This window comes from Aspergillus heteromorphus (assembly GCF_003184545.1).
Source record: "Aspergillus heteromorphus CBS 117.55 chromosome Unknown BO70scaffold_7, whole genome shotgun sequence".
NCBI lineage: Eukaryota > Fungi > Ascomycota > Eurotiomycetes > Eurotiales > Aspergillaceae > Aspergillus > Aspergillus heteromorphus.
In genome coordinates, this window is record NW_020290412.1 from 970,281 (window position 1) to 987,053 (window position 16,773).

Genomic DNA, 16,773 nt, shown 5'->3' on the forward strand with positions numbered 1-16,773 from the left:
ACGTCACGAGGGAGGAGGCGCGAAACGAGCAAGCGATGGAAGGCAGCTGAGGGCGGGCGGTCTGCGGCGGCGGTGGAGGAGCTCGGGCCACATCGCGAACTTTTCTGGTTGTCCCGCATTAGGTGAGCGGGCTGTTCTTCCATCAAGTCCTCTCCGTCCAGGACAAACCACCCCTGAGCTGCCACTCCTTCCCTTTACCCCCCCCCCCACCCATCCCTCCTCGACGGTAGCCCATTCTACCATCTACCTACAGTCACCATGGTAAGCCTCCTCGGATCGACTCCTCGCATGGTGTTAGTCGTCTCTCGGATACTGACCGCCCTCAAGGCGTCCTTCGCCAATCCCACGCAGATCTTTGCGGACGATGTCATCGAAGAGAAAGGCGAGAACGCCCGTTTGTCCGCCTTCGTCGGAGCCATCGCTGTCGGCGACTTGGTCAAGAGCACACTCGGCCCCAAGGGAATGGACAAGATCCTACAGTCAGCGTACGTGGGATGACCGGGGAGCCCTTAGCGGGGTTGCCGCTGTGAGCACCGCACTGATGACGTGGATGTTTTAGGTCGACCGGAGAGATCCTCGTTACAAACGACGGTGCTACGATCCTGAAATCGATTGCCCTCGACAATGCCGCGGCCAAGGTCCTGGTCAACATCTCCAAGGTTCAAGATGACGAAGTTGGTGACGGTACGACCTCCGTGACCGTGTTGGCGGCGGAGTTGCTGCGGGAGGCAGAGAAGTTGGTGAACCGCAAGATTCACCCCCAGACCATCATCGAGGGGTACCGGATAGCCAGCAAGGCGGCTCTGGAGGCTTTGGAGAAGGCTGCCGTCGACCGTAGTGCCGACAAGGAGTCGTTCCGGAAAGATCTCCACTCTATCGCTCGTACGACCCTCAGCTCCAAGGTCCTGGCCCAGGACCGTGACCAATTTGCCACTCTCGCCTGCGACGCTGTCCTCCGACTCCGGGGTTCGACCGACCTGAGCCACATCCAGATCATCAAGAAGGCCGGTGGCAAGCTTAGCGACTCTTACCTCGACGAGGGCTTCATCCTCGACAAGAAGATCGGTGTGAACCAGCCCAAGCGCTTGGAGAATGTCAAGATCCTGGTTGCCAATACGGCGATGGACACAGACAAGGTGAAGGTCTTCGGTGCGCGGGTGAAGGTCGAGTCGACGGGTAAGCTGGCGGAGCTGGAGAAGGCTGAGCGCGAGAAGATGAAGGCCAAGGTTGAGCGGATCAAGGCCCACGGGATCAACTGCTTCGTGAACCGTCAGCTGATCTACAACTGGCCTGAACAGCTATTTACGGAGGCTGGTATTATGTCCATTGAACACGCCGACTTCGACGGCGTGGAGCGCCTGGCTCTTGTTACCGGTGGTGAGATCGCCTCGACGTTCGATCACCCCGAGCAGGTTAAGCTGGGCCACTGCGACGTCATCGAGGAGGTCATCATTGGCGAAGATACCCTCATCAAGTTCTCGGGCGTGGCTGCCGGTCAGGCATGCACCATTGTGCTCCGTGGCGCTACGGAGCAGCTGCTCGATGAAGCCGAGCGCTCTCTCCACGATGCTCTGGCCGTGCTGTCCCAGACCGTGAAGGACCCCCGGGTCACCCTGGGTGGTGGCTGTGCTGAGATGGTGATGTCCAAGGCCGTCGAGCAGGCCGCGCAGAACACAACCGGCAAGAAGCAGCTGGCTGTGGACTCCTTTGCCCTGGCGCTGAAGCAGCTGCCCACCATCTTGGCCGACAATGCCGGTCTGGATTCCAGTGATCTCGTTACGCGACTACGGCAAGCGATCAACAATGGAATGACTAGCTCCGGGCTGGATCTGCTCACCCCTGGAGGTGGCATCGCTGATATGCGCGAGTTGGGTGTTGTGGAAAGCTACAAGCTGAAAAAGGCGGTGGTCTCTTCAGCATCGGAGGCAGCCGAGGTAAGACTTTCTCCCGTTCGTTCGATCCCATCGCACATGGTACTAACACCGAATGCTTTTGTACAGCTTCTTCTGCGTGTCGACAACATCATCCGGGCGGCACCTCGCAGACGCGAGCGCATGTAAGGAGGGAGGCAAATTTTGAGTAAATATCCACTACTATGCGAGCGCGGAGAATAATTTGCAACGTGATCCCAACCAGTATGGTCATTCAGAAAGGTGGATGCGTGTTGACAGCGTGCTCTTTCCGGAGCCTAGTTACTGTGCCATAGAACCTTTTGACGAGATAAAAGCATTTGACGAACAATCGCCTCGAACACTGGCTCTTCATCGTATGCTTTCTGGGATCTCTGGGAGGATGTTCCTGACTCCTGCGAAGTGCAAAGGTGGTGGGTATGGCTGGCAGCTCTGGCTGGTCTACTTATGGATCATTCGATGTCTCAGGCCGTACAGGCCTGCCGGACTGCCTCCATCTATTACCGTGTAGGATCTGAGTAATAATAATGATGGCATCCTCCGATCACCTCAGACACGGGAGGGCTGGTTCTGCACGATGTGGGTCGGACGATTCCTGCCGGTCTGGGTGGTGGAACTTTCTGATCTGTATGGGTAGATACCACGGAATCTATCTACTACGGTGAGCACTACTCCGTACTGTGTCGTAGAATGTTGAACGTAGCACGGAGGAGCGGCTCCAGGTCCAACGCCCGGTATATGGGATGGATAAGACCATACTTCTCCATAAGCACAGAAAGACAGAAAGCCGCGTCCTGGAGTCTGTCTGTCTGTCCTCTGGCTGTCAGTGCTCTGTGGGGGATGTGTGTGAGAGTAAGACTGAGGTACGTACCCGTGCCAAGAAGGATATGCAGGGCCGGTACTCCGTGCCACTGGAACGATGGAGGATGAAAAATTTCCGCCGATGATCAATCAGCCCGGCAGGTATCTTGATTCCTGGGTACACTGCGGTGGCACAGAGTTGAGTGGCACCTGGCCTCTACGGCATATAAGGGATGCGCGTTCTGAGCCTGGCTCAGAATCCTGGTCTTTGACCAGCAGTCTAGCGGGTATATGGCAGCGGATCCATCTGCGTTAGAACGTAGAAGTGTGTAGTATCTTGATATAAGTACGGAGTACTCGGTACCTTAGTGGCGATCAATGGGGGCGGACCCCGCAACTGGCAAGGGTCGAGCCAGTAGTGAAGGCGCGGCGCCCACCCGCCCATTGCGCGTTCGTTGGACCACTCACCCAGGACCCTGAAACTAAGACTGTCCAAGCTAGTGCAGTGGTCCCTGAGCGTTGTACTGCCTCCAGTCTGAGTCCGGACTGTAAGTACGGTTCATGATGGTACTACCTACACAGTACCTACGTACCTGCTACTCCGTACTATGTAGATACATTGAATGCGACCCCACGACCCCATGGCCAGGATCCGGAAGGGGTCCCACCTGCACAGTACTACCCTGCCATCCCTGGGAACCCGATGCCGTCACTCCAGTCTCACCCTCTACCTACCTACTACCTACCACCTACCTTGGGTCGTCCTCCTCTCTTCCTCTCTTCTTCTCCTCTCTTCCCTTCCTCACTCGCATGTCATGTCGACGCGGCTCAACATTCCAATTGCCCTTTTCAATACTTTACAGCCCTTCACCCTCGCTACATCCCAGCTGCATGGTCGGGGGTGATTGACTCCCCCATTCTTTGGCCCTCCCCGCCCCTCCCTTCCGCATTCCGCCAGATACAGTAGCAGTAGCAGCAGTACCACCACTGCCTCTGCATCAACTGGCCCTCCTGTCACCCCGTTGCGCGCGTCGATGCCGTCGTCTGCGCCATCCTTCGCCTGATATTCGCAGCTACACTCTTTGATGATGGTCCCTCCTGACTGGATAAGGGCGGTTTTTCTTACCGTCTTGCTCGCCTTCCAGGGAACAGTGTTCGCTCTCCAGCTAGACGTGAACGATGAGCGTAAGCTTCCAAGCTACTTAGGAGGGGGGGGGGGGGGGCGATTGGCTGGCTGGAACTAACCTTGCGCCACGACAGAATCCATCAAGAATGCCGCCGCGACGACGGCCTACAACATGATGAGCTACTACCATGGCAATGAATCGGGTCAAACACCGGGGAAACTTCCCGATACCTGGTGGGAGGGTGGTGCTATGTTCATGACGTTGATCCAGTACTGGTATTGGACCGGGGACACTTCTTACAACGAGGTCACCACCCAGGGTATGCTCTGGCAGAAGGGTGACGATAACTACTTCCCGGCCAACGATAGCAACTACCTCGGGAACGACGACCAGGTCTTTTGGGGCCTGGCCGCCATGACGGCGGCAGAACTCAACTATCCCGAAGAAGACGGCCAGCCGTCCTGGTTATCGCTCGCCCAGGGTGTGTTCAATACCCAGGTCCCACGCTGGGACACCTCCAGCTGCCAGGGCGGCCTGCGCTGGCAGATATGGCCCTACCAAGCCGGCTACACCACCAAAAATGCCATCTCCAATGGTGGTCTGTTCCAGCTGGCGGCTCGGCTAGGGCGCTACACCAACAATGATACCTATATCGACTGGGCGGAGAAGATCTGGGACTGGAGTGCCACAACCCCGTTGCTGAACACGAACGAATGGAACATTGCCGACACGACCACTACCGAGGCACAATGCAAGGATCATGGCGATATACAATGGACGTATAACTACGGGACGTTTCTCAGTGGGGCCGCATACATGTATAATCTGGTAAGGCTTCCCGTCCTTGTTAGTGACCGTGGCGCTCACGAGGAATAGACCGACGGTGCAGATAAATGGAAGAAAGGCCTGGATGGCTTGCTCGGGAGTGCCTTTCAAAAGTTCTTCCCCCAGGAATTCGGCGGCAATGTAATGTCCGAGATCTCCTGCGAACCGAATATGATGTGCGATCGAAATCAGGACTGCTTCAAGGGGTTCTTAGCTTCCTGGTTGACCTTTGCCACCACCATTGCGCCCTACACTGCTGGTGAAATTATTCCTAAGATCCAGCAGTCAGCGCTAGCAGCATCGAAGCAATGTTCCGGCGGCAGCTCCGGCACTGGGTGTGGGCGACGGTGGCACCAGGCCCAGTGGGATGGCGAGACATCGCTCGAGACAGACATGAGCGCGCTAAGTGTCTTCTCATCCAACATGATTACGCATGTAAATCAAGGCCAAGGGTATCACGGTCCGCTGACCTCGAACACCGGCGGCACCAGTAAGAGCGACCCCAACGCGGGTACCGCTCCGAAGAGTTCCCCCAATACGCTATCCCCCATCACGACTGGGGATCGTGCGGGGGCCTCAATCATCACCATCATGTTTGTCGGCGGTTGGATCGCTGCAATTACCTGGCTGGTCTATGGAGGTTGAGTCGAGACTGTGTTTTCGCAGGGATGTAATTTTGTACATAAGAGGAGCCGACCTAGATAGCTCTCTGGATACGGTGAAGCGTGGATTTTCTCCCAGTTTATGCCCCATCTTCGATCACGGGCGATACGGGCTCGTGTGATCCCGGATCTTTTCGCGGAGTCATTTATAACAGGTCATGTCGGTCATAACGCTTTAGGGTCAGAGGAGTTGCTTGGAAATTGGAGTTGATGGTCAAGGAGCCTGGTTAAAACTTAAGACTGTGAAACAACTCAGATTCTTTTTGGGGGGGGGTCTGGCCGTGAATCTGATGATTTGTGACACCTATTGGATTGGAAGGAGGGCTTGGCCCAGTGATGGCCTTGGATTCAGCCGCTCTGTGTTGACCCGGCCTCGGCCCGTTGATCCTATTCCTCGGCTACTCCTGTATTGATTGATTGATTATTATTTATTGCATTATACCCGATTACAGCACTCTTGGAGACTCTTTCCGGGTCGCCGACGGCCAAAGGGCCCTGAGTGCGGAACTTTTATATATATAAAACAGACAATGTTCAATCTTCAATATCCCCTCGATCCGCCAGTAAAGTAATTTATAAATTTTTATTCTATTCTGTAGTTCTTCTGTAGTATATACTAGTTTTATAGATATGTTCAATATGCAGGCCTGGCTTTGATAAACCCGATAAAACTATCTTTCTCGGCTGTCTCTTTTATTTAGTAGTATCTGTTTATAGCCTAAATTATTTACATTGTTTAATCTCGCCATTCCGCAGTTATATAGCCTGTTATGGGGTATAGGAATATACTTACTTAGCTAAAGATAAAATAATTATATTTCACTCTTAGTAAGCCAGAGATAAAATAATCATATTCTACTTGTAGTAATCTAGTTGCATCATATCAGTTACTGCAGCTGGTGACAAAGCATCAGCCAAGACAACATGGTCCTGTTCAAGCAGGCGGTGACAGTGCGGGCTCCATGCTGAATGCACCAATAATGCGGCGTGTTTTTGACCGTATACTATCTAGTATTCACTATTCACAATGGGAGAAGATTCACTAATATTGTTACATCATATGCCCAAGTGATGGGCATGTGAGCTGTCTAGTTCCCTAAAAGTAGCCCATAATCTCCAGTCTGATTTGGTGACCAACACCTGCCTTGCTGCAACCCCACTAGGTGCTATGCACTCTCTTGTCCTCCGTCTCCTACAAATTCGATCTATCACCCTCCAAATACGGACCTCTCCAAGCCGCTTCATCTGTCCCCCCAAGAGGACTGCTCACCAGACAGTACTTCACTCTGGTGGGCTTGCCACTGAAGCTTCCTGACCAGCTCACAATTTGCCTGCCTGTCCTTCAACATGGTCTTCTTACGCCTCCATGTCAAGGTGTTTCCCCGCGACCGCGAAGATGCCAGCTGCGACAATAACAACCCCGCCGTTAGGAAACCAGCCACCTGTTTCTTGATCGTGCTCGGAAAGCCGGAGGGGATCACTCTGGGTGGATTGGCGGGCATAATTCAGGATAAATGGAGAATGCTCAGACCTCATGCAGAGTAAGTAGAGCAATACACAACTCTGCATGTTGTTAGTTGGGTCCTGTCCACTAACAGCCATGGTGTTATAGCCCTCTGGAAATTAAGAAGCTTGTCGATGATGCCTATGAATATGTCGACCTCGATACTGAGATGACCGTCGCGGAAGTTTTTGTGGATAATGGTAAGGCGTTGCAGGAAGGTTCCGACCAGCGAGCCACTGTCCGAGTTATTCAGAAACCATGGCAGTATGCTCCCGTACGATTCCCCTCTGTCGTCCAAGATTGGAACGCCGCCGCCCAAAGCTTCGAGCCTCAGATACAGATCAAAAAGGAGACGGTCAAAGCTGCCAAGCGCCAGATTCCCGCGGTCAATGAGGGAAAAAATGAAGTTGCGAGTTTTGGGACACCTGACAGGCGCTTATCGAACTTGGGTTCTTATAATAAAGATAATAACTATCATACAGATATTCCTGTCTCCTCGGTTGAAAGAGATGGAATTCCTGGATCTCCTTCAGCCTGGAAGAAGCAGGCGTTTGTCCACGGGGAAAGCTCTCGGGATCAATCAGAAAGTGCCATCACTACCACACCTCTGCATAAGCGCATGGAAAGCCAGGAATTGGGCGATTCTCCCTCACCTTCCCACACTCCCGCACCTAGAGCGCAACAATCGCCTGCTAAGCATAAAGGCTCCACAAGACGATCGATTACCAAAGAAGTGACAGCATCTCCAGTCGCTCCATCGCAGGAACAGCAATGCAATGATGCGTCTCTGTCACCGTTGCATTTTCGTCAACTAGGCCATGAAATACAAATGTCGGTGTACGGTGATGAAGATAGTAGGGTTAGTGCGGATGATAGGATTGAAGATGAGCATCATGCAAAACCTCGACTGGGAGGAAAGGATCGATCCCAGGACCCCGATGTTGTCGCAATTAGTCCAAGTCTGGCATCTATGGAAGGAAACACATCGAACAATACCATAATCGGTGCAGCAAAGCCGGACAACGGTGTATCACGCAAAAGAAGGCTAAGCAAGCAAGATTTCGAGCCTAGCAAAGAACCTCGATTAGATGTGCCCCAAAATACTGTTGATAGCGGCAAGAATGTCGTTATAACGCCTGCGGTAAGTCCGCACACTCCGCGCAAATGTGCAGGACTCCCACTGTTCCCCGGCTGTGGTCGTCGCTTGAGCTTTTCTGGACGGGCGCCGTCAAAGCCCCCTAAGCCTGGCCTGGGACTAGGAATTACGAAGAGCCCTTCTAACAAACCGCCTGTGTTGCTTGATCTATCCCAGGAATCTGCCGTACCTGCGCAACCCGTGGTACAAGCTCCCAGTTTTACCCCAGAGGTTCCCAGCAGTGAGACTGCCATCCAAGGCGCACTATCCCTGCCACAGAAAAGCATCACGCCGTCGAAGTCCCAAACACCCCTCAAGGGTTTACACTCGGCTCTGCGCAAGGATTCCCCCGCTGAAGGACTATGTGAACGTCGATCTGTGTCATTCGCTGATGAAGAAGAAGTTATGTTTACAAGTAGTAATGCAGTGAAAAAGCCTGCTCCTCTGAAGCCTGGAGCCAAGGCGCCGAGCACCAAGAGAAGATCTTCCGGTCCTAGTTCTTTGGGGGTTCCTTCCGACGTACCCCAGGACAAGCTAAAACAGGATCGGGAAGAAGCAAGGAAGGACATCAGGCACAACAGGGAGTTGTTCACAGAGGATTTAAAGCAGAAGATCAAAACAGCACAAGATCAAAAGGCAGACCATCGGTACATCCAGAAACTGCAGCGTATATCGGACACGTTGAACTCCTTTAAGGAGGATGAAAACGATCACCGAACGTCAACGAGAACGGAGACTCTACGGAAGAAAGTTGAAAAGATTCAGGCCTCTATGAAACCAAAGCCTACCCTCGTCTCAGCATCTCAAAAGTCCAAGCCAACCACTAGCTCGCAAGAATTGAAAGGTCATACGCCATGCTCCCATCCGAATAGCATCTCTCGGAAAACTACAGCTTCGATAAATAAGAAAGCCACTCCTGGTCCTCGGCGGGCCCAGACGTCATCCCATCAGGAAATAGTGGAGCTGTCCTCGGGCTCTGAAGGGGAAAGTTACGGCTCAATCAAGCCCGGCCTCCTGCGGTGCGATAACACGTCCTCACTTCCCCCTGCATCGCAACCAGTGCCGACGCAATCCTGGACGGGGTCGTGGACGCACCCGTCACGCAAGACCGGGAGTCGCCATCCTACGCTGAAGTCGCTGAGGCATGATCAGATGAAAGAGATCGAAGCAAAGGCTCAGGCTAGCTGTGTAGTAAATACAATATCTCGAAAGACAGATACAATACCGCCACTTTTGGAGAGTTCCGAAGAGAGCAGTGGCAGCAGTGATAGTGACAGTGACAGTGACAGTGATTAAAGATGGACCCAACCGATAACGATATCGTAATGAGGAGTACCAAAGAATAACATCGTGTCCCGTCGATATACAGGCTGGGAGATGGATTTTACTTTGCAGTGCCTGCGTACATTCCCTTCTGGTGGCTTTTTGGTATCTGTTTGTCCAGCCCCTACGCTTTTGTCCATTGGCATTCGCTCTATTTCTTCCAGTGCCTTAGCATGCCATTGAGCGATACTGTGTTACCTAACAGTGGATTTTGACATTGACCTCCCCTAGTACATCTGGGATCCAGATCTGGTAGTAAATAAGGACTCAATATCTCCCTACGGCACATTAACCCCGTTCAACTCTTTTTCCTCATGATCATCACCCCCTTCAAATGACTCCTCTGGTGGGATTTGCACAACGTAATTCCATCCAAACGGATCCTCGATCTTCCCATATTGAATCCCCTTCAGCATCTCCAACAACTTAACACAGACCTCCCCACCCCCTTGCTCCTCCCCACCACACTCGTACTCCCAGCGACTCCCCCTCGACTTCATCGTAATACTTCGGATAGGGACCAAGGCAGCCGCGGTCCCCGCCGCAATAACCTCCTCAAACTCCCCGATCTCCTCATACGGCACCCTCCTCTTCTCGACACGATACCCCATCAACTGCTCCCCAATCTCCAAGACCGACGTAGCGGTCACCGAATCAATCACATTCTGGCTATCCGGCTGCACCAAAGTCACCCTCCCCTCCGCATCCCTCTTCACCCCAATAAACGCCGACGTGGAAAACTCATCCACCTCGGACCGCGTCTTACTATCCAGATGTAACGTGATCCCAAACCCCTCCCGGTACGCGCGCGCACTATGTCGTAACACGGGGGCATAGTTCCCTCCGAGCTTAGCAGAGCCCGTCCCGACCGGCGCACTGCGATCATAGTCCTCCAGGATCAGCGCATCCACGGCATGCACGCCGTGATACACGCCCGTTGGCGTCACGAAGACCACGAACGTGTATTCATCAGGCGGGGTCAGGCTGAGTTGGGGCGAGGACCCGAACACCAAGGGACGGATGTACATGGCGGCGTTGGCGGAGTGCGGGGGCACGTATTCGGCATTGGCGGCGACGGCGAGTCGCACGCTTTCCAGAAAGATGGGTTCTGGGATAGGAGGGATGGAGACGAAGGAGCAGGAGTGAGCGAGGCGTGTCGCGTTGCGATCGGGCCGGAAGATGCTGATGGTGTTGTTGGTCGGGTGTCGGAAGGCTTTGAGGCCCTCGTAGGCTTGTTGCCCGTAGTTGAGACCGGGGGACATTCCGTGGATGGGGAGATGGGGGTTGCTGATCACCCTTGGGGCTGTCCAGTGGCCGCTCGCTGTCGTGTAGGTGCTTTGGACGTGGCCGTTTACTATGATATATTATATCGATGCATGGTTAGAAGGGGGCAAGGGGGGCTAGAGGGGGGAGGCAATGGTGGTGAGGATAGAATTACCATCGCGGACTTTGAACCCGACGTTGTTCCAGTCAATCGAATTGGTCGGAGGAGGGGGGAATGGACTGGTCATTTTGGCAGTTGGGTTATATTGACTTGATGGTCGCAGGGACTGGGTGTGTAGAATAATAGTAGACTGAGGGTGGGTGATTTTATAATAGGCTGGCGCGGAGAATGATGACGGCAGAAGACAAACTTCCTGACGTGGTGGCTTGGTCCATTCCGGAGCAGGTCGCATAGCTATGCGGAGTCGTCGTATACGGTACCTACTCTGGACGGCTACTGATTTCAGGGTCCACCTCCACCTTCCCCCGGATTTCCTTCATGCGGAGAAGCGAGTCAGCCGTACGGTAATCTCACAGTCACAACTCACGACTCACGAGAACATAATCTCTCCTCAGTCAGCTTTTTAGTAGACCATCACCTCAACTCTTGCATATTACATAGTACGGAAGGACAGAGACGGACCACCCTGGAATGTGCCGGAACTCCAGGACATTCTCCAATATCGACATGAGGGGGCTTCACACTACTGTGGCAGAGTGTTTTAGGAACGTTGTTTAGCGGGTCGGGGCCACTGTGGCAAAAGTAGCCTGACCGCTTCCTAGCTGGGTAAGGATTTGAAGCTGTATAGAGATAATCATACTTTGTACAAAGTAAGTGGCCCCTTTTGTGGCCCTTGCCACAGCAACTCTTGACATCAGAGGCCTGGCAGAATCCTGCGGACCTGACCACAGTATTGCTAGGTTTACAGCCATGCCATCCAGCCAACAGACAATTCTTGCCGGGAGACTCTCAGAACATAGGCGGTTGGAGTATATGTACTCTGTACGGAGTACTTCGTAAGTGCTACCCCATATGTACCAAGTAACACGTTCGATCTCCAGTGCAACAATGCTGTCCGGTCCCGTGATCGTGGAACTGGTGACCCGCCAAGCCCTAGACGAGCCAGCCCCATAATGTCATGTGACTGTTATCAGTGCTTCCGGAAACGTCTGTGATTGGATCAGTCAGTCCGTCCCGAAACGGGATAGCGGGCCGATGTCGCTGCGGCGGCTGTGATTCACACTTGCCTAATCCAGCGGGTAAGAGTCACCACTTGTCGAGACACTAGTATCTATCTACTATCTTCCACACTCCTCCCTTCTCCCTTCTCTCTTCTCCCAGTCCCATCCATTTCTCTTCATACACCATCCAAGATGAGCGGTTCCAATGCTGTCGCCGAAAATATGCTCTGGGGAGGTCGATTTACCCGTAAGCTCCCCTTTTTCTGCACAATGGCTTTCCAATGGCCCTGCGACTAATCCACACTTCTGGCTTCTCTAGAGGGTCTCGACCCCCTGATGGTGCAATACAACATGTCTTTGCCCTATGACCGCATCTTCTGGAAGCAGGATATTGCCGGGTCCATTGCCTTTGCCCGGGCCAACACCAAGTCCGGCATCCTGTCCGCGCATGAGTTCTCTGAGATCGAGCGAGGCTTCAAGCAGATCGCCGAGGAATGGAGCACAAACACATTTGTCGCCAAGGAGAATGATGAGGATATTCACACTGCCAATGAGCGTCGTCTTTCGGAGATCATTGGCAAGGATATTGGGGGAAAGCTGCACACGGGTCGGTCCCGGAACGAGCAGATCGCCACGGACATGCGGTTGTGGCTGCGAGATGAGCTGCGCAAGCTGGAAACCTTCCTAAGCGACCTCGTCAAAGTCTCGATTGCCCGCGCGGAGACCGAAATTGAATACATAATGCCGGGCTACACCCATCTTCAGAAGGCCCAGCCCGTTCGCTGGAGTCACTGGCTTCTGTCGCACGCGACCGCCTTTGGCAGCGAGCTCCAGCGTCTACGGGAGGTCATCAAGCGGGTCAACCGCAGTCCTCTAGGCACTGGTGCTCTCGCAGGAAACCCCTTCCAGATTGACCGGGAGGCCATGGCTCAGGAGCTCGGCTTTGAGGGTCTTTTGTACAACTCGATGAATGCCGTGGCCGATCGTGACTTCGCCATGGAAACCATGCAATGGGGCAGCTCCTTCATGCTAAAGATTTCTCGCTGGGCAGAAGATCTGATCATCTACAGCAGTCTAGAATTTGGCTTCGTCCGGTTATCCGATGCTTACTCTACTGGTTCGTCGTTGATGCCTCAAAAGAAGAACGCAGGTAAGGATTTCCTTCTCGTCTATCACCTCTCATGTGCCTAATTGATATTGACGACTCCTTCAGACAGCCTGGAGCTTCTGCGCGGAAAGGCCGGTCGCGCCTTCGGACAAATGGCTGGCCTGATGTGCACCATCAAGGGGCTTCCCACCACCTACAACAAGGATCTGCAGGAGAGCGTGGAACCTCTTCTCGACCACATCAAGACCGTCGGTGATAGCATCCAGATCGCCACCGGCGTCCTCTCCACTCTCACTATCATCCCCGAGAAGATGACCGCCGCCCTGGCGCCCGAAATGCTCGCCACCGAGATCGCGGACTATCTCGTCCGCAAGGGCGTGCCTTTCCGCGAGGGCCACCACATCTCCGGTCGTGTTGTTGCGCTGGCTGAGAAGCACAACGTTCCCATGGACACCCTGTCATTGGAGCAGCTTCAGACAGTCGACTCTCGCTTCAATGATGATGTCCGTGCTTGCTTGGATTATGACCGTGCGGTCGAATTGAAGGATGCTGTCGGTGGTACGAGTCGTCGGGCCGTGTTGGAACAAACTGGTGTGCTGCGTGGATTGCTGTGAACGGATTCTTTTCTCATGGTTTTGGGGTTCTTCTGTTGGGTTGAGGCAAAAGTTAGCGGGTCTGTCTTGATAGAGATTTATTGATATACAAATGTGAGATATATATGGGTTATAATATCGAGATGGTTTTCAGCTTATTCTTCTTTATCCTCGTTGCAGTTGTGGTTTTCATTGCATTCTTTCTGCCACATCCCCCTCAGTATCTTCTTCTTATTTAACCAAGATAACCAAGCGCAAGACATTATCTTGTTCAAAGGAGAATAAAATAACACGCCATATACTCTTCAATAGGTCTTCGACATGATAAACTCACCAAGTCGTCCTCCACATAGGGAGATCCATACCTACCACCTACTTACTCTACATCAACAGCAACAAAATTGCCACGTAAACGCTAAAAATCCCAGATCCAATTATCTACTTTTTATCTTATATGACATGATATCTATCCTCCAGCCCCGCCAATACGTCACCGCATATATGCATACATTCAAGCCCGGCTGAGACTCTCACCCTCCTCACCCTTCTGGAGACCGTACTTCTTCAGACGGATAGACTGGATGGCAACAAACCCGGTAGTATCGGTGGGCTCGAAGTCCTCCAGGGAGTCCATGGAGGCCTCCTCGGCGGAGTAAAGGTTTTCGGTGCTGCTGGAGCGGCCGAGGATGTAGACGTGGCCCTTGTAGCAGCGGAGACGAACCTCGCCGTTGACGCGCTATGGATGATGGGGTTAGTTTTGATAAGGATGGGGTGGGTGGGTAGGGCTTGGTGGGAAGGGGGGGGGGGGGGGGGGAGGCTCACCTTTTGGCTGAACTTGAGACTGTTCTCGATGAACTCGCGCTCGGGGCTGAAGTAGCTATTGTAGGTGTTAGTTTTGACGGGGGAGGCTTGGGATGCGTTTTCATTGGCGGTGTTTTGGGGTACGTACTAGCCGTTGTAGAGCTGGATAGACCAGTTGTGGGTAACGAATTGGTCACGCAGGGCGCGGACCTGGCCGTCAAGGACGAGACCTATTGCTGGTTAGTGATGCAGTTTGGAGGGGGGGGGGTAGTTATGGGGATATCATTTACCCTCGAGGTCGAGGTGAGCATCGCGGAGGATGGTCATGGCGGGGGCTGTGTTATGTTAGCGTGGATCTGGAGATGTGAGTTTGGAGGAGAGAGGGAATGTACAATCGTAGCAGCCACGGCTCTTCAGACCGATAAAACGGTTCTCGACAATGTCAATACGGCCAATGCCGTGAGTGAAGCCAATCTTGTTGAGGGTGTAGAACAGCTCAACGGGGTCAGTGTACTCCTTCTGGGGAGTGACGAGCTTGGTGGGCACACCCTGCTCGAAGTGGATGGTGAGGTCGACGGGCTCGTTGGGAGCAGTCAGGGGGTCGGCGGTCATGGTCCACATGTCGGAGGGAGGGGTGTGATCGGGGTCTTCCAGGACACCTGTAATTGTGTGAGTATAGGGCTGCAAACCCGCTACAAAGTTGACACTTACCGGCCTCGTAACTGCAGTGAGCGGAGTTGGAGTCTGTGCTACTTAGTATTCAATGCGGGACAGTATAGATGCAGAGACCGGGTGACTAACCCATTGACCACGGCTTGGCCTAGAAGAGTATGTGTTAGCTTTGAAATTGTGCGGGGCAGTACGATGGTGCGTGATTTCCATGGCTCACCTTGGTGGAAGTGACGGGAATGCCGGTCTGGGCGGCGTAGTCGAGAAGGTCATTGCGACCAGCGAACCGCTTGAAGAATTTGGGATCGCGCCAGGGAGCAATGATCTTGATGGAGGGCTGGATGGCGTAGAAGGCCAGCTCGAAGCGGACCTGGTCATTGCCCTTGCCGGTGGCACCGTGACTGACGTACTGGCAGTTTTCCCTCTGGGCAGCGCGCATCTGGGCGCGAGCAATCACGGGACGAGCCAAGCTGGTTCCTGTACAGGGTCAGTCCGTGAACCCCGAGCGTATCAGAAAGGCGCATCATGACATACCGAGAAGGTAACGGCCCTCGTAGATGGCGTTGCACTCTAGCATGGCGGTTAGCGGGGTAATTGCGGCGACCAGGCAGACTCCATTGTCTTACGGATGGCGGGGAAGCAAAGCTCAGTGATGAATTCACGTTGCAAGTCCTCGATGATCATCTTCTTCGCGCCAATCTTGAGGGCCTTGGCCTCGACAGCAGCCCAGTCCTCCTCCTGGCCGACATTGGCGAGGAAGCAAACAACATCATAGCCCTCCTCTAGTACGGTTGTCAGTCGCGACAGGTTTCTACCGATTGGGCGCGGGAGAGGGTGTACCGATGAGCCAGCGCAGAATGCAGCTGGTGTCAAGACCGCCTAGATAGAAAACCGACAGTCAGCGTCCACAGCTCTTATCAACCGTGTAATTCAACATGCGGGGGTCCGGAGCCGGGCACATACCAGAGTAGGCCAGGCAGACACGGGGCTTTTCAGAGGCCATTGTGATGGGTTATAGATTGAAAAGGGGAGGTTGCGCGGCGGAGGCCTGTAGGGATGGGGAGTTCAAGAATAGTAGCTTAGGAAGAAAGAATAGTAGATTCGCGATGGCTCATATCCTTTGCCGGTTGTTGAGAACGCAGCGAGTGTGACTAAGAGGTCGTTGACTCATCATCCGTCCGGAGTCGGAGCCCGGGGCCTTACGTAATATCGGGGTCCGTTGTGGGCCAATTGCTGTGGACCGAGGACCCGCCTAAGCGAATCCCTATCTCGCAGTTTATCCATGCCATAATAATACGGCCAGATAATACTAATAGGGAGATAGACGGGTGCCGGTCGCTGCAGATCTTTTACTCAGAGTACTTTAGTAGTACAGTGTACCCCGTGTGGAGTATCCTGTGTAGGTACTATCTACAACTACAAAAATGGAGGACGGGGGAAAGGTTCTAATGGCTGGCGGGGTCTGCATGTGGGGCTCCGTTGTTTAGGTTTCTATTGCATAATATTTGACCTTTTCCCAACCACCCAGGGACGATGGCGCATCTGGGAGCGCGTCAGACTGAAGATCTGGAGGTGGCCGGTTCAAGCCCGGCTCGTCCCATGTCTTTTTTGCCCCCCACCCTTTTTTGGGTGTTTTCCCTTCTTATCCATCTTGAGCCAGTTCTTCCACTGCAATCCTATCTAGGTAGATTCCTGCTTTTCTATTCCTTTCCCTTTATTCATTGAACCTTCACTCTGCTATAGTCAGGGTCAGGTCATATTTGGCTTCAAATGTTTTGCATGTGTCTTAAGCAACAAACTAGTTAGGGGTCGAAGAAATAATCACTGGACCAATACATATTATTTCTCAACGCTAAAGTCTCCGTCTCTA

General features: G+C 53.3%; 6 protein-coding genes and 1 non-coding gene across 7 annotated transcripts; 5 read left to right on the forward strand and 2 right to left on the reverse strand.

Moving 5' to 3' along the window:
* Positions 1–205: 205 nt before the first annotated feature.
* On the forward strand, positions 206–2,330 carry BO70DRAFT_214061 (chaperonin-containing T-complex subunit CCT2). Its single transcript, XM_025538669.1, has 4 exons — positions 206–261; positions 328–485; positions 560–1,934; positions 2,001–2,330. The coding sequence occupies exons 1-4, from the start codon at positions 259–261 to the stop codon at positions 2,058–2,060; spliced, it is 1,596 nt and encodes a 531-aa protein (XP_025401169.1). The 5' UTR covers positions 206–258; the 3' UTR covers positions 2,061–2,330.
* A 1,158-nt stretch (positions 2,331–3,488) lies between these two features.
* Positions 3,489–5,671, forward strand: BO70DRAFT_360664 (glycoside hydrolase family 76 protein). The gene is made up of 3 exons (XM_025542841.1): positions 3,489–3,896; positions 3,972–4,666; positions 4,715–5,671. The coding sequence occupies exons 1-3, from the start codon at positions 3,800–3,802 to the stop codon at positions 5,306–5,308; spliced, it is 1,386 nt and encodes a 461-aa protein (XP_025401170.1). The 5' UTR covers positions 3,489–3,799; the 3' UTR covers positions 5,309–5,671.
* Positions 5,672–6,578: 907 nt separating this feature from the next.
* Positions 6,579–9,260, forward strand: BO70DRAFT_378561 (uncharacterized protein; the record flags this gene model as incomplete). Its single annotated transcript, XM_025545269.1, has 3 exons — positions 6,579–6,866; positions 6,938–7,278; positions 7,312–9,260. Exons 1-3 carry the CDS (start codon positions 6,673–6,675, stop codon positions 9,258–9,260), a joined length of 2,484 nt encoding a protein of 827 aa, XP_025401171.1. The 5' UTR covers positions 6,579–6,672.
* A 163-nt stretch (positions 9,261–9,423) lies between these two features.
* On the reverse strand, positions 9,424–10,901 carry BO70DRAFT_427934 (branched-chain amino acid aminotransferase). The gene is made up of 2 exons (XM_025547921.1): positions 10,726–10,901; positions 9,424–10,641 (listed from the first exon to the last, which is right to left on the reverse strand). The coding sequence occupies exons 1-2, from the start codon at positions 10,796–10,798 to the stop codon at positions 9,566–9,568; spliced, it is 1,149 nt and encodes a 382-aa protein (XP_025401172.1). The 5' UTR covers positions 10,799–10,901; the 3' UTR covers positions 9,424–9,565.
* A 934-nt stretch (positions 10,902–11,835) lies between these two features.
* Positions 11,836–13,574, forward strand: BO70DRAFT_360665 (argininosuccinate lyase ARG4). Its single transcript, XM_025542842.1, has 2 exons — positions 11,836–12,882; positions 12,946–13,574. The coding sequence occupies exons 1-2, from the start codon at positions 12,084–12,086 to the stop codon at positions 13,452–13,454; spliced, it is 1,308 nt and encodes a 435-aa protein (XP_025401173.1). The 5' UTR covers positions 11,836–12,083; the 3' UTR covers positions 13,455–13,574.
* A 266-nt stretch (positions 13,575–13,840) lies between these two features.
* BO70DRAFT_360666 (argininosuccinate synthase) lies at positions 13,841–16,036 on the reverse strand. The gene is made up of 12 exons (XM_025542843.1): positions 15,867–16,036; positions 15,744–15,782; positions 15,530–15,685; positions 15,438–15,473; positions 15,124–15,380; positions 15,036–15,054; positions 14,946–14,978; positions 14,627–14,893; positions 14,525–14,569; positions 14,383–14,464; positions 14,256–14,310; positions 13,841–14,169 (listed from the first exon to the last, which is right to left on the reverse strand). Exons 1-12 carry the CDS (start codon positions 15,904–15,906, stop codon positions 13,945–13,947), a joined length of 1,254 nt encoding a protein of 417 aa, XP_025401174.1. The 5' UTR covers positions 15,907–16,036; the 3' UTR covers positions 13,841–13,944.
* A 394-nt stretch (positions 16,037–16,430) lies between these two features.
* Positions 16,431–16,503, forward strand: BO70DRAFT_t110. The gene has a single exon. It is a non-coding gene; the product is annotated as a tRNA-Phe (tRNA).
* The last annotated feature ends 270 nt before the right edge of the window (positions 16,504–16,773 follow it).